Here is a 13,183-nt window from a genome sequence, read left to right as displayed (position 1 = left end):
AAAAAGCCATGTTTCTATGTCAGTCATTTTTCAAAAATAGAAGATCTACAAGCTCTATGAGCTTGTAGATCTGCTATTTTTCAATAGCTAAAGCACAACATAATGCGAACAACCAAAAGGGGTTTCCGCCCAGAATGGGTATAAACTGCCAGAGAGCTCTCAGCTGCATCATGAGTCATCATGAGAGATGATTAGATGATCTGCCAACGTTAGTTACAGTATGCAATGCATGCCACTACTCGCACTATAGTCCTGTCATTGAGGAGGAAACCTATACAATAAAGCGTGTGTGTGTGTGTGTGTGTGTACTGTATGTGCTGCTGACACTTGTATACTTCCACTTGTGAACTTATAAGCAGTTATTAAGTACACTAGCTGGATTAACCCGACTGAAGTGCATTTGTACTGTGTTGCACCACGCAGCAGAATGAGGCGATGTTATGTTGACCAAAGTCATAAATGATGTGCGTAGCCTGTGAGCAAAGTTCAGGCAGAGAGACTCTGGAGTGGGTTTACAGGACGTGCCTCCTCTGTGTATTATATAACTGTTAACGAGGGGGGGGGGGGGTGGGGGGGGTGGGGGCTTTTTTTTATCACTGTGCTACTGAAATGGCTGTCTTCTAATAATGTTGAGCAGGGAGTAATATGTACAGTAGCAGCCAGACACCTGTACAACATGTACATTATAAATGCTACAAAATAGAGCACTGAAGTCTGGCGTCAGTATCGCGCTAGTGGGGGCACTAAGTCCACGGGTTCGTGTACTTTTTTATTAGAAGGGGGATCGCCTCATTAACCCATTCTGACCTGAGATCAGATTCATACGAGGTTTCCACTGGACACACACTGGTCTGATGAACCCATTCTGACCTGAGATCAGATTCTAAAAATGTCAGTCGTTCTTCGAATCTTTCAAAAATAGCAGACCTACAAGCTCGTAGCGCGCCACTCGGTGGCGCGATATGAGCTTGTAGATCTGCTATTTTTCAATAGGTAAAGCATAACATGATGCTAACACCAAAATGGGTGCCCGGTCAGAATGGGTTAAAATAAACAAATCATCCTGGCTGCTTCACTCATGTGGACATGAAGAACCAACGGACTGTGAGAAAACGCTACCGTTGCTGCTGCCGCATTAGTTACATTTTCGCTAGAAACAGTCCAATTATGTATCAAATATGACTGACTGACTGTCATAAGTGATATACAGTCTCCTCCCCAACGATATCGCCAAGACAGTTTGTATATGTTTTTGGACCACAATGCTTATACGAGATGATTTTAAGATTAACCCAACGTTATTCTAAAAAGAGAAGGATGAGCGAGTGACATCGGGACATTGGGTGTACACCGCGTTGATAAATGAGGGCCATACTCTCTCCCCATGCCTTCGGCCTGGTGGAGACAAAAAAAACCCCCAAAAAATCTACTGCACGTTTTCATTCACTAGAATTCAGGTGACATTTATATGGATCCTTTGTTTCCAGCACATCAGATCAGCATGAATTCATAAAGATAGATGTATAGCTTATTTCATTATAGATATTCCACTGTTACTTTCTTAGCTTACACATGGTTCATGATAAATGTCTTTATGTGATGTATTCCCCATGCTTTTTTGTTCTTGCTTAATGTAAGTCGCTCTGGATTAAGAGCGTCTGCTAAATGCCTAAATTGTAAAGATCTCATCAGTGGAACGTGGTGTGGAGCCCATCATATTGCACACCTGGAAGCTGTAGAGCACGGCGATGTTGATCTCCACCAGAGCCGTGTCCTTCCACAGAGAGGAGATCTTCCTGATGTCCAGGCCCATCTTCATGGCCACTTTCTGCACGGCAAGGAGGGAAGGAGGGAAGGAAGGAAGGCAGGACAGACAGCATGCGTTCGTTACAGACGTAGTATGACGACACAGCATGCATTATTCTGAGGGCCTTTGTATCATTTGTCACTACTTGGGGTGGAAATAACAGGGGGAAAAAATCAGACCAGTCTGAAGTGAGACAAGGCTTTTTCTGTCAATGGCCCAACTTCATGGAATGAACTCCAAAACTCTTTAAAACTGAGCTCCCTGCCATCCTTCGGTCAGTTCAAATGAATGCTCCAGAATATCTTTTGAAAATGAGGGCTTTCCCTCAGCTGTATTCTGTGAGAGAGAGTGGTGTTGTGCTGTGCTGTGCTGTGCTGTGCTGTGCGTGCTGTGCTGTGCTGTGCTGTGCTGTGCTGTGCTGTGCTGTGCTGTGCTGTGCTGTGCTGTGCTGTGCTGTGCTGTGCTGTACTGTACTGTACAAGCCACTCCTCCCTGGCCTGTGTGTGTGTCTCTGTCTGTGTGTCAGGCTGTGCCACAGTGACACTTGGTGTTCTAACAAACGCTATAACGCAATTTTCGTGCTCGGACACAGCCAGGGACACACAGACCCAGGGACACAGTCAGGGACAGACAGACCCAGGGACAGACAGACCCAGGGACAAAGGGACAGACAGACCCAGCCACACACACATAGCTGTCTATAGGAGGACAAAGGGACAGACAGACCCAGCCACACACACACATAGCTGTCTATAGGAGGACAAAGGGACAGACAGACCCAGCCACACACACACATAGCTGTCTATAGGAGGACAAAGGGACAGACAGACCCAGCCACACACACACACACAGCTGTCTATAGGAGGACAAAGGGACAGACATACCCAGCCACACACACATGGCTGTCTATAGGAGGACAAAGGGACAGACAGACCCAGCCACACACACACACACACACACACACACACACACACACACATAGCTGTCTATAGGAGGACAAAGGGACAGACATACCCAGCCACACACACATAGCTGTCTATAGGAGTGGTTGCTGCACCACTCAAAAACCACTCCAACTCCAGGGAAAAGATCGACCCCTTTGGAATTAAGGCTATGCGACATGCCACATCGTCATGCTGCACTGCTCTAAAATCCTTTACGTACAGTGTGTGAGCACACAGTGATGTGTATCCTTGTTAATATGCTGTATGGTCCAGTGTGCTACAGTATGACTAATGTGCTCTGACTAATGTAAATACATCCGTCTTCAACTGCTAATCCGGAGATACGGTGACTAATGTACATACTTTGCTATTTTTGTTACTATTGTTGCCATTCTTTATTAGTGTACTACTTTGTTGTTGTTGTTGTTATCGCTGCAACAGCGTTGAGGAACCAAAGACTTGGACTCTTGTGAACGCGTTAAATAAGATACAATTCTGGAGTTCTTGAATAATAAGAAAGCATATGATTATAGTCTAGAGTCTAGACTAATCATATGCTTTCTTATTATTATCTAGACTCTAGACTCTAAGGTATTCATGTGTGGAGTTGTTAAAATCATGAACGTCTAACGTGGCTTAAACGGCACACATTTGGCTCTAATTACAACTCCATCAATGAAGCTCTTATTTGTAAATGTTATTCTTCAAAAGGAGGGTTTATCATTAATTCATAGCATCATGTGTGCTTTTGGTCTGCTAAGCAAAATGTTATAATAATAATAATTGCATTTTTATAGCGCTTTTCCAAGTGCTCAAAGCACTTTACAATGGTTCATTCATTCATACATTGGGAGGTGAAGGTTCATTCATTCATACATTGGGAGGTGACGGTTCATTCATTCATACATTGGGAGGTGAAGGTTCATTCATTCATACATTGGGAGGTGAAGGTTCATTCATTCATACATTGGGAGGTGAAGGTTCATTCATTCATACATTGGGAGGTGAAGGTTCATTCGTTCATACATTGGGACGTGAAGGTTCATTCATTCATACATTGGGAGGTGAAGGTTCATTCATTCATACATTGGGAGGTGAAGGTTCATTCATTCATACATTGGGAGGTGAAGGTTCATTCATTCATACATTGGGAGGTGAAGGTTCATTCGTTCATACATTGGGACGTGAAGGTTCATTCGTTCATACATTGGGACGTGAAGTGGCGAACAGTCGACGCCAGCGTCCTCACTTCCCACATTCACACACCGACGGTGGCGAGCTCACACCGACCGACTCATTGGAGGCAATGTATAGAGTTCAGTGTCTTGCCCAAGGACACTTCCACATGTAGGACAGGAGGAGGAGCCGGGATTCGAACCGCCGACCCACCAGGGATCATTGGACGACCCGCTCTACCTCCTGAGCCACAGGGTAAACCACCGTTGGGGAAAAGGGGGGAATATGGATTTAGAAATCAGGGAAAGGGGGGGGGGTACAGTAGTAGGCAAGAAAGAAAAGTTTGAGAATCACTGTTTTACTGTACTGAACATTACCTCAATAATATTGTAACGTGAAGCGTCACAGAAGTCCCTGGCGCCGATCTCTGTGCCCATGTACCAGCCGCTGAAGGGGCAGCCAGTGAACTGAATGCCTCCGACGTCTAGCATCATACCGGACACTGCTGGTAGAACGTACCATTTCAGTTCCAGCTCCTTAAACCACTCAAACCTGGGCAAGTAAACAACATTTATTTGACATGAATAAAAGGTTTTTTTTTTTTTGGTTACATGCAACTTGTGTTGTTGTTGGAGTGTTGGAGTTTGGAAGCGCTCGTTGAAAATCACTCAACCGACCTGCCGTACCACCGGTTTCTAAATGTCACATGATGCAGGAGGGCAGCGAAATGTTGTGTTATTGAAAACAAGCACTTCCAAACTCTGACACTGACAGGAAGTAGCTCATAAGGTTTCTATGGTGGATTTTTATGAAACAAAAACTTTGCAGCTAGAAAGAGGATAATTCAAGATGCAATGTCGGTGAGTTTAACATTGTTTAATTAATGCAATCAGACAGGACTTTTCTGTGTGGATGTATGGGCTGTCGAGGCCAGAAAGTTATGCGTTCCCGCATAACTTCCAGGATGATAATTATCACCTGTCATTTCAGATACCAGAGATATACCACAGTCTGTGGTTCAGAATAATTAAGACTCACATACTGAACACATACTGTAGGATACTGTAGGATCACACCTTCTGACTGCCTGCAACTTTGTACTTAATTACTTTCTTCCTGCTCCTGTCGAACAGCCAAACCTGTCGGTATAGGCTGCAGTGGTTCCCAAACTGTGGTGCGCGGGGGTGCCTTCTAGAGCAGGTGCGCGACTGCATGAAAAGTCTAATGGTGGTGCTATGGTTTTATTTTAAATGTATTAACCCATTTTGGGTGGGAACACCTTTTGGTGTTTTAAACATTGTTATAATTTAGCTGTTTTGGAAAAATCGTGAAAATGTGGAATATATATTTTTTAAAATATTTTTAACTAAAATCTTTGCTTCTGGGGGGGTCCCTGGAACAACATATTTTCAGATGGGGGTCGGCGACCAATTACATATTTTTTTTTGGGGGGGGGGGTCCTTGACATGAAATATTTTGAGAACCTATTGAGGACCAATGAAACAATAACACCTATCAACACCTATTGAGGACCTATAGAAACAATAACAAAACCAGATTCACGATTTTTGAAGCCATTCTTTGTGTATAGAATCGTCCTCAGGTCCAAAGCGGGTTAAGGCCCGGGTGAAGCGCATGTTTGAACATCCCTGCTTTAACCCATTTTGGGTCGGGGGAACCCGTTTTGGTGCATTACGTTGTACTTTAGCTATTGAAAAACAGCAGATCTACAAGCTCATAGCGCGCCACCGAGTGGCGCGCTATGAGCTTGTATAGGTCTGCTATTTTTCAAAAATCGAAGAACGACTGACATTCTTTTAGAATCTGATCTCAGGTCAGAATGGGTTAATCAGACCAGTGTGTGTTGTCCAGTGGAAACCTCGTATGGATCTGATCTCAGGTCAGAATGGGCTATTACACTCACCTGGGGTGCACAATGTCCACCTCCAGGACGTCCTCCGGAGGGATCTCGTACATCTCCGGGTCCTGCCCGTTGGCCTGCAGGAGGAGGGGCAGGATGTCCCACTTCCCCATCGGCGCCTTCCATCCCTGCTGCATGCACACCTACAACGGGACCCGTCACATGACATTAATAATAATAATAATAATAATAATAACCAGTAAGACGCGCAAACGCGGGAAGCGAACGCAGCTGAGACCCTGCAGATCATGTCTGTGTGTCTGTCCCGCTGTTACTGTATATGTGGACCTGGCCCCTTTTGTGCCCATATATGGAGCTGAGTGGACCTGGCCCCTTTTGTGCCCATATATGGAGCTGAGTGGACCTGGCCCCTTTTGTGCCCATATATGGAGCTGAGTGGACCTGGCCCCTTTTGTGCCCATATATGGAGCTGAGTGGACCTGGCCCCTTTTGTGCCCATATATGGAGCTGAGTGATTGCTGATGCAACACACTCCATATTTGGACGTATAGCGGGACAGACACACAGACAGACACACACAGACAGATATGATCTGCTAGGTCTCATAGTAAGTGCTCACTGCGTTCGCAATAGTAAGTGCTCACTGCGTTCGCAATAATAAAACGCACCTTTCATGACATGAAATGCAGCTTTAAAAAAGTGCTTTACAGAGCAATGGAGACAGAAAAGAAAAGAAAAGCAAGGCATAAACATTAAAAAATAATACAGTGAGAACATGAATAAAAATGTCTACAGAGGCTGCCTGTCGAAGGTATACACAGTGGGAGTTTGTTCCACGCCGTCGGCCCGTAGAAGCAAATTGACATTGACATTGATGTCAAGTATCCCTAAACTTCTTTGCCTTTTTTGACTATTTTGAAAAAACATTTTTGAATAGTTCAACTATAGCCAATCTACATTGACACGTTGTGAGCTTGTAGACTGGCCATTATAACTATTCAAAAATGTTTAGAAAAATAGTAAAAAAAAAAAAAAAAAAAAGGCAAATAAGTTTAGGGGTAAGGGGTTTAGCAGTGACGGAAATGGAGCCCCTGGTGTCATACCCACTGTATCTCTTTGTATGGATAAATTCCTTATGAATGAATTGAATTGCATTTTTATAGCGCTTTTCCAAGTGCTCAAAGCGCTTTACAACGGTTCATTCATTCATACATTGGGAGGTGAAGCGGCGAACAGTCGACGCCAGCGTCCTCACTTCCCACATTCACACACCGACGGTGGCGAGCTCACACCGACCGACTCATTGGAGGCAATGTAGGGTTCAGTGTCTTGTTGCCCAAGGACACTTCCACATGTAGGACAGGAGGAGGAGCCGGGATTCGAACCGCCGACCCAGGGATCATTGGACGACCTGCTCTACCTCCTGAGCCACAGCAACTGCAACTACCCGTCATTATTTCCTACCTCAGTGAACTCTACGCTGGCAGGATCTCCAATGATTGATCCATCCGCCAACTTGTAGCCTGCGTACTTTAATATCTGACCGTTCCAAACCCGGAAGTCATGCAAACCGTCTGTCCTCTGTGGAAATATGGTAATAGCTGACCTGCGCACGCACACACGCAAGCGCAAGCGCGCACCCACACCCACACACCCACACCCACACACCCACACACACACACACACACACACACACACACACACACACAAACACACACACACACACACACACACACACACACACAAACACACACACACACACACACACACACACACACACACACACACACACACACAAACACACACACACACACACACACACACACACACACACACACACACACACAGTGATTAGCATGTTGTTATCGGAACATGATATTCGATCTTTGCTAGCTAGGGCACATTTGCACATCACATTGCAGAGCCTATATATAATAATATATATAATATATATAATATAGGTTCTGCAATGTCTATATTATAGACGAGCACAGTTTACACGTTGGCCTGCTTTAAAAAAAAAAAAAAAACATGTAAACATAAACTAAATAATTCCTCACCTCATGTTTCCTTTATTGGTGGCATATTTGATGTGATTGCAGATGTAGTTGAACATCCCATGAGCGGTTGTGCAGTCCCTGGCGTCAAACACCTGGAAAACAGAACGCCGTGACGGTTGGTGAAACTGCCAAATTGGCATATTTTGATGTGAGTTGCAGATAATAGTCGAACATGTTAATTGTGAGCGGTTGTATCGTCTTCATGCTTCAAAGTCTTTGGCTTCAAAACAGGGAAAACAGATGATTTGGATAGAAATCTGAGGTTAAAACATTGCAAACCAAAACATGGCATAAATATATCATTGGGTATTGTGTACTTCCTCCGGCTTGTTGTTGGAGCACTGCTATTTGAAATGAACATTCTATACTTTTCTACATCTATAGTTGATCACAGTGTGGTGTCTTTTGATCAGTTATGTCTAGAACATGCACCACACATCATTGATCACAGTGTGGTGTCCTTTGATCAGTTATGTCTAGAACATGCACCACACATCATTGATCACAGTGTGGTGTCTTTTGATCAGTTATGTCTAGAACATGCACCACACATCATTGATCACAGTGTGGTGTCTTTTGATCAGTTATGTCTAGAACATGCACCACACATCATTGATCACAGTGTGGTGTCTTTTGATCAGTTATGTCTAGAACATGCACCACACATCATTGATCACAGTGTGGTGTCTTTTGATCAGTTATGTCTAGAACATGCACCACACATCATTGATCATTGATCAGTTATGTCTATGTCTATGTCAGAACTTCTCACCTGTAGTTTGGACCACTGAATCCGCCCTACGCAGCGGGCAGAACTTCTCACCTGTAGTTTGGACCACTGAATCCGCCCTACGCAGCGGGCAGAACTTCTCACCTGTAGTTTGGACCACTGAATCCGCCCTACGCAGCGGGCAGAACTTCTCACCTGTAGTTTGGACCACTGAATCCGCCCTACGCAGCGGGCAGAACTTCTCACCTGTAGTTTGGACCACTGAATCCGCCCTACGCAGCGGGCAGAACTTCTCACCTGTAGTTTGGACCACTGAATCCGCCCTACGCAGCGGGCAGAATTTCTCCAGGCATGCTTGGCACCATAAATTAGTTCATTGTCCTTCAGTTGGTAGGTTCCCGTGTCCGCAAGCTCCTTGATCACCTCCTCCATTCGATCCACGTGGGGCTTGGTGCCAGCCCTGAATAACCCAGTAGTACAGAAACACAGTTACACCATGGAGGTTATAGGAAATGCGCTGAACCCAGCCCTGAACCCAGTATATATATAGCACACAGTTACACCATGGAGGTTATAGGAAATGTGCTGAACCCAGAACACAGCACACAGTTACACCATGGAGGTTATAGGAAATGCCCTGAACCCAGCCCTGAACCCAGTATAATATAGCACACAGTTACACCATGGAGCTTATAGGAAATGCCCTGAACCCTGCAGCCCTGAACCCAGTATAATATAGCACATAGTTCGTTACACCGTGGAAGTTATGCGGTCACAACAAGTACTTCAAACTCATAGAACAGTTGTGAGTTGCTCTCGAGATTTTCAAGTGGGCCCTGAGTCCTGATCCTCCAGGGAAGGTTGTGAACTGCTGATGTACTGCAATCAGCAGTTTGCACCTTGCCCCTCATCCCCTCGCCATCAGCTTCAGAACCAGAACATTATAAAACCCAGTTCCCCCGTCCATCTGTTCTAGCTCATATAGTGGCCATTACATACACTAACATCTGTGACCAGATTTGACTGAGAGACTGCCATCGAGCAAATTACAGCTATAGAGAAAAACTTTTTTTTCTCCTTTAAAAAAAAAAAAAGAGTTAATAGCACAGACAGACTCTTCACATACTAGAGCATGTCTGAAATAAGTGTCAGAGCTTAAATCGACATGCAAACATGAAATAAATGCTTAAACATGTAGCTATAGGTCAGGAGGTGTAATATTAGAGACCACAGAAGTGAACCTTTCAAGCCTGTTTTTCTCAACTCGCCGTTTCTCTGCAAGACATTACTCTATGAGCCATATCTCCAAAACTGGTGGGTCAAACTGAACAACGAATAATATGTAATATTTGACGAACGAAAATTCCTCAGCTCTAAATGGGTTCAGGGAGAGGTATAATGTGTGCTTCTAATAATAATTATATTATTATTATTATAATGTGTGCTTCTTGCCTTTTAATGGAGGTGAAGTATTGATTGATGAAGTCAATGGCCAGCGGGAGCACCTCTTCTTTTGTCCGCATGCGGAGACAGACGTTTTGCCGAAGGGGCATCAACATGGACCCCCAACACACGCTCTTAGTGCATACAGGCATCTAGTGGAGAGACATCACATTACACACGCTCTTAGTGCATACAGGCATCTAGTGGAGAGACATCACATTACACACGTTCTTAGTGCATACAGGCATCTAGTGGAGAGACATCACATTACACACGCTCTTAGTGCATACAGGCATCTAGTGGAGAGACATCACATTACACACGTTCTTAGTGCATACAGGCATCTAGAGGAGAGACATCACATTACACACGTTCTTAGTGCATACAGGCATCTAGTGGAGAGACATCACATTACACACGTTCTTAGTGCATACAGGCATCTAGAGGAGAGACATCACATTACACACGTTCTTAGTGCATACAGGCATCTAGAGGAGAGACATCACATTACACACGTTCTTAGTGCATACAGGCATCTAGTGGAGAGACATCACATTACACTATTATTCCGTCTTTCATAAACATCATCATGTTACACTACATAGAGAAATACATTATCCATTATACATTATTACACATGATGACTATTCTTTCTTTTAGAGAGAAGGTGCTTGAACGCTTAACTGCAGTGAAAGTATGTTGTAAAAAAATACAACTTAAGAGTCTGTTATTAAAAATTCCCTTGAGTAAAAGTTCAAAGGTTTTGGCATAAAATATAAGTATTAATTATGCAGAATGTCCCATTTTCACAGGTTTTCAGAGATCCAGTATGTCATTTTACACTTTGCACGCTGAAAATAGCCGATCTACAAGCTCACAATGCGTCGCAACATGTAAAAACACTCGCTACGACGGCATCAAGGCCCGCCAAAATACACTGTAGTCGACTAAATCAACGGTAGATTTAGTCGACTAAAATCGTATGATATTTAGTTTTAGTGTTTTTTTACACTCAAACTAGAGTAAAATGTGACTAAATGAAAACTATTCAAGAGACTATGACTAAAACTAAAATGGAAATGTGCTGCCAAAAACAACACTGATACACTGTAGCGGACGGACATGATGTGAGCGGAACATCGCTCAGAACCTGAGACTACAGGAACAGGAACATCGCTCAGAACCTGAGACTACAGGAACAGGAACAGTAGCAGCGCTAGGCATGAAGACCACAACGGAAATGTGACAATAACCCCTCCTGTACGTGCGTCTCGTCTGCTAAAACACTGTCTCGTCACGTTACGCTTATAACCACCCACTCACACTGTCTAAACAGTCAGGACACCGATCCCAGTCTGCAATAAACGTCCCAGTCTGCATTAACCACCCACTCACACTGTCTAAACAGTCAGGACACCGATCCCAGTCTGCAATAAACGTCCCAGTCTGCATTAACCACCCACTCACACTGTCTAAACAGTCAGGACACCGATCCCAGTCTGCAATAAACGTCCCAGTCTGCATTAACCACCCACTCACACTGTCTAAACAGTCAGGACACCGATCCCAGTCCGCAATAGACGTCCCAGTCTGCATTAACCACCCACTCACACTGTCTAAACAGTCAGGACGCCGATCCCAGTCGGCAATAAACGTCCCAGTCTGCATTAACCACCCACTCACACTGTCTAAACAGTCAGGACACCGATCCCAGTCTGCAATAAACGTCCCAGTCTGCATTAACCACCCACTCACACTGTCTAAACAGTCAGGACACCGATCCCAGTCTGCAATAGACGTCCCAGTCTGCATTAACCACCCACTCACACTGTCTAAACAGTCAGGACGCCGATCCCAGTCGGCGATAAACGTCCCAGTCTGCATTAACCACCCACTCACACTGTCTAAACAGTCAGGACACCGATCCCAGTCTGCAATAAACGTCCCAGTCTGCATTAACCACCCACTCACACTGTCTAAACAGTCAGGACACCGATCCCAGTCTGCAATAAACGTCCCAGTCTGCATTAACCACCCACTCACACTGTCTAAACAGTCAGGAGACCGATCCCAGTCTGCAATAAACGTCCCAGTCTGCATTAACCACCCACTCACACTGTCTAAACAGTCAGGACGCCGATCCCAGTCTGCAATAAACGTCCCAGTCTGCATTAACCACCCACTCACACTGTCTAAACAGTCAGGACACCGATCCCAGTCTGCAATAGACGTCCCAGTCTGCATTAACCACCCACTCACACTGTCTAAACAGTCAGGACACCGATCCCAGTCCGCAATAGACGTCCCAGTCTGCATTAACCACCCACTCACACTGTCTAAACAGTCAGGACGCCGATCCCAGTCTGCAATAAACGTCCCAGTCTGCATTAACCACCCACTCACACCGTCTAAACAGTCAGGACACCGATCCCAGTCTGCAATAAACGTCCCAGTCTGCATTAACCACCCACTCACACTGTCTAAACAGTCAGGACACCGATCCCAGTCTGCAATAGACGTCCCAGTCTGCATTAACCACCCACTCACACTGTCTAAACAGTCAGGACACCGATCCCAGTCTGCAATAAACGTCCCAGTCTGCATTAACCACCCACTCACACTGTCTAAACAGTCAGGACACCGATCCCAGTCGGCGATAAACGTCCCAGTCTGCATTAACCACCCACTCACACTGTCTAAACAGTCAGGACACCGATCCCAGTCGGCGATAAACGTCCCAGTCTGCATTAACCACCCACTCACACCGTCTAAACAGTCAGGACGCCGATCCCAGTCTGCAATAAATGTCCCAGTCTGCATTAACCACCCACTCACACTGTCTAAACAGTCAGGACGCCGATCCCAGTCTGCAATAAACGTCCCAGTCTGCATTAACCACCCACTCACACTGTCTAAACAGTCAGGACACCGATCCCAGTCTGCAATAAACGTCCCAGTCTGCATTAACCACCCACTCACACCGTCTAAACAGTCAGGAGACCGATCCCAGTCTGCAATAAACGTCCCAGTCTGCATTAACCACCCACTCACACTGTCTAAACAGTCAGGACACCGATCCCAGTCTGCAATAAACGTCCCAGTCTGCATTAACCACCCACTCACACTGTCTAAACAGTCAGG

At 45.1% G+C, this 13,183-nt stretch overlaps 1 protein-coding gene across 1 annotated transcript in view; it reads right to left on the bottom strand.

Annotated features, from left to right (window-relative positions):
• nos1 (nitric oxide synthase 1 (neuronal)) overlaps positions 1–13,183 on the bottom strand; it is a gene marked incomplete at both ends in the record, with an annotated part of 61,927 nt that overhangs the window by 27,189 nt on the left and 21,555 nt on the right. The window contains 7 exons of the mRNA XM_080755704.1: positions 1,727–1,828; positions 4,305–4,479; positions 5,852–5,991; positions 7,274–7,415; positions 7,870–7,961; positions 8,897–9,059; positions 10,052–10,194. Of these exons, the coding sequence (XP_080611830.1) occupies positions 1,727–1,828; positions 4,305–4,479; positions 5,852–5,991; positions 7,274–7,415; positions 7,870–7,961; positions 8,897–9,059; positions 10,052–10,194 (957 nt within the window). The remainder of the gene's footprint in view (positions 1–1,726; positions 1,829–4,304; positions 4,480–5,851; positions 5,992–7,273; positions 7,416–7,869; positions 7,962–8,896; positions 9,060–10,051; positions 10,195–13,183) is intronic.

The sequence above is a fragment of the Protomyctophum bolini genome (genome assembly GCF_963924005.1).
Source record: "Protomyctophum bolini genome assembly, chromosome: 22".
NCBI lineage: Eukaryota > Metazoa > Chordata > Actinopteri > Myctophiformes > Myctophidae > Protomyctophum > Protomyctophum bolini.
Note: the sequence above shows the minus strand (reverse complement) of the source record. Positions and strands in the feature narration are given on the sequence as shown.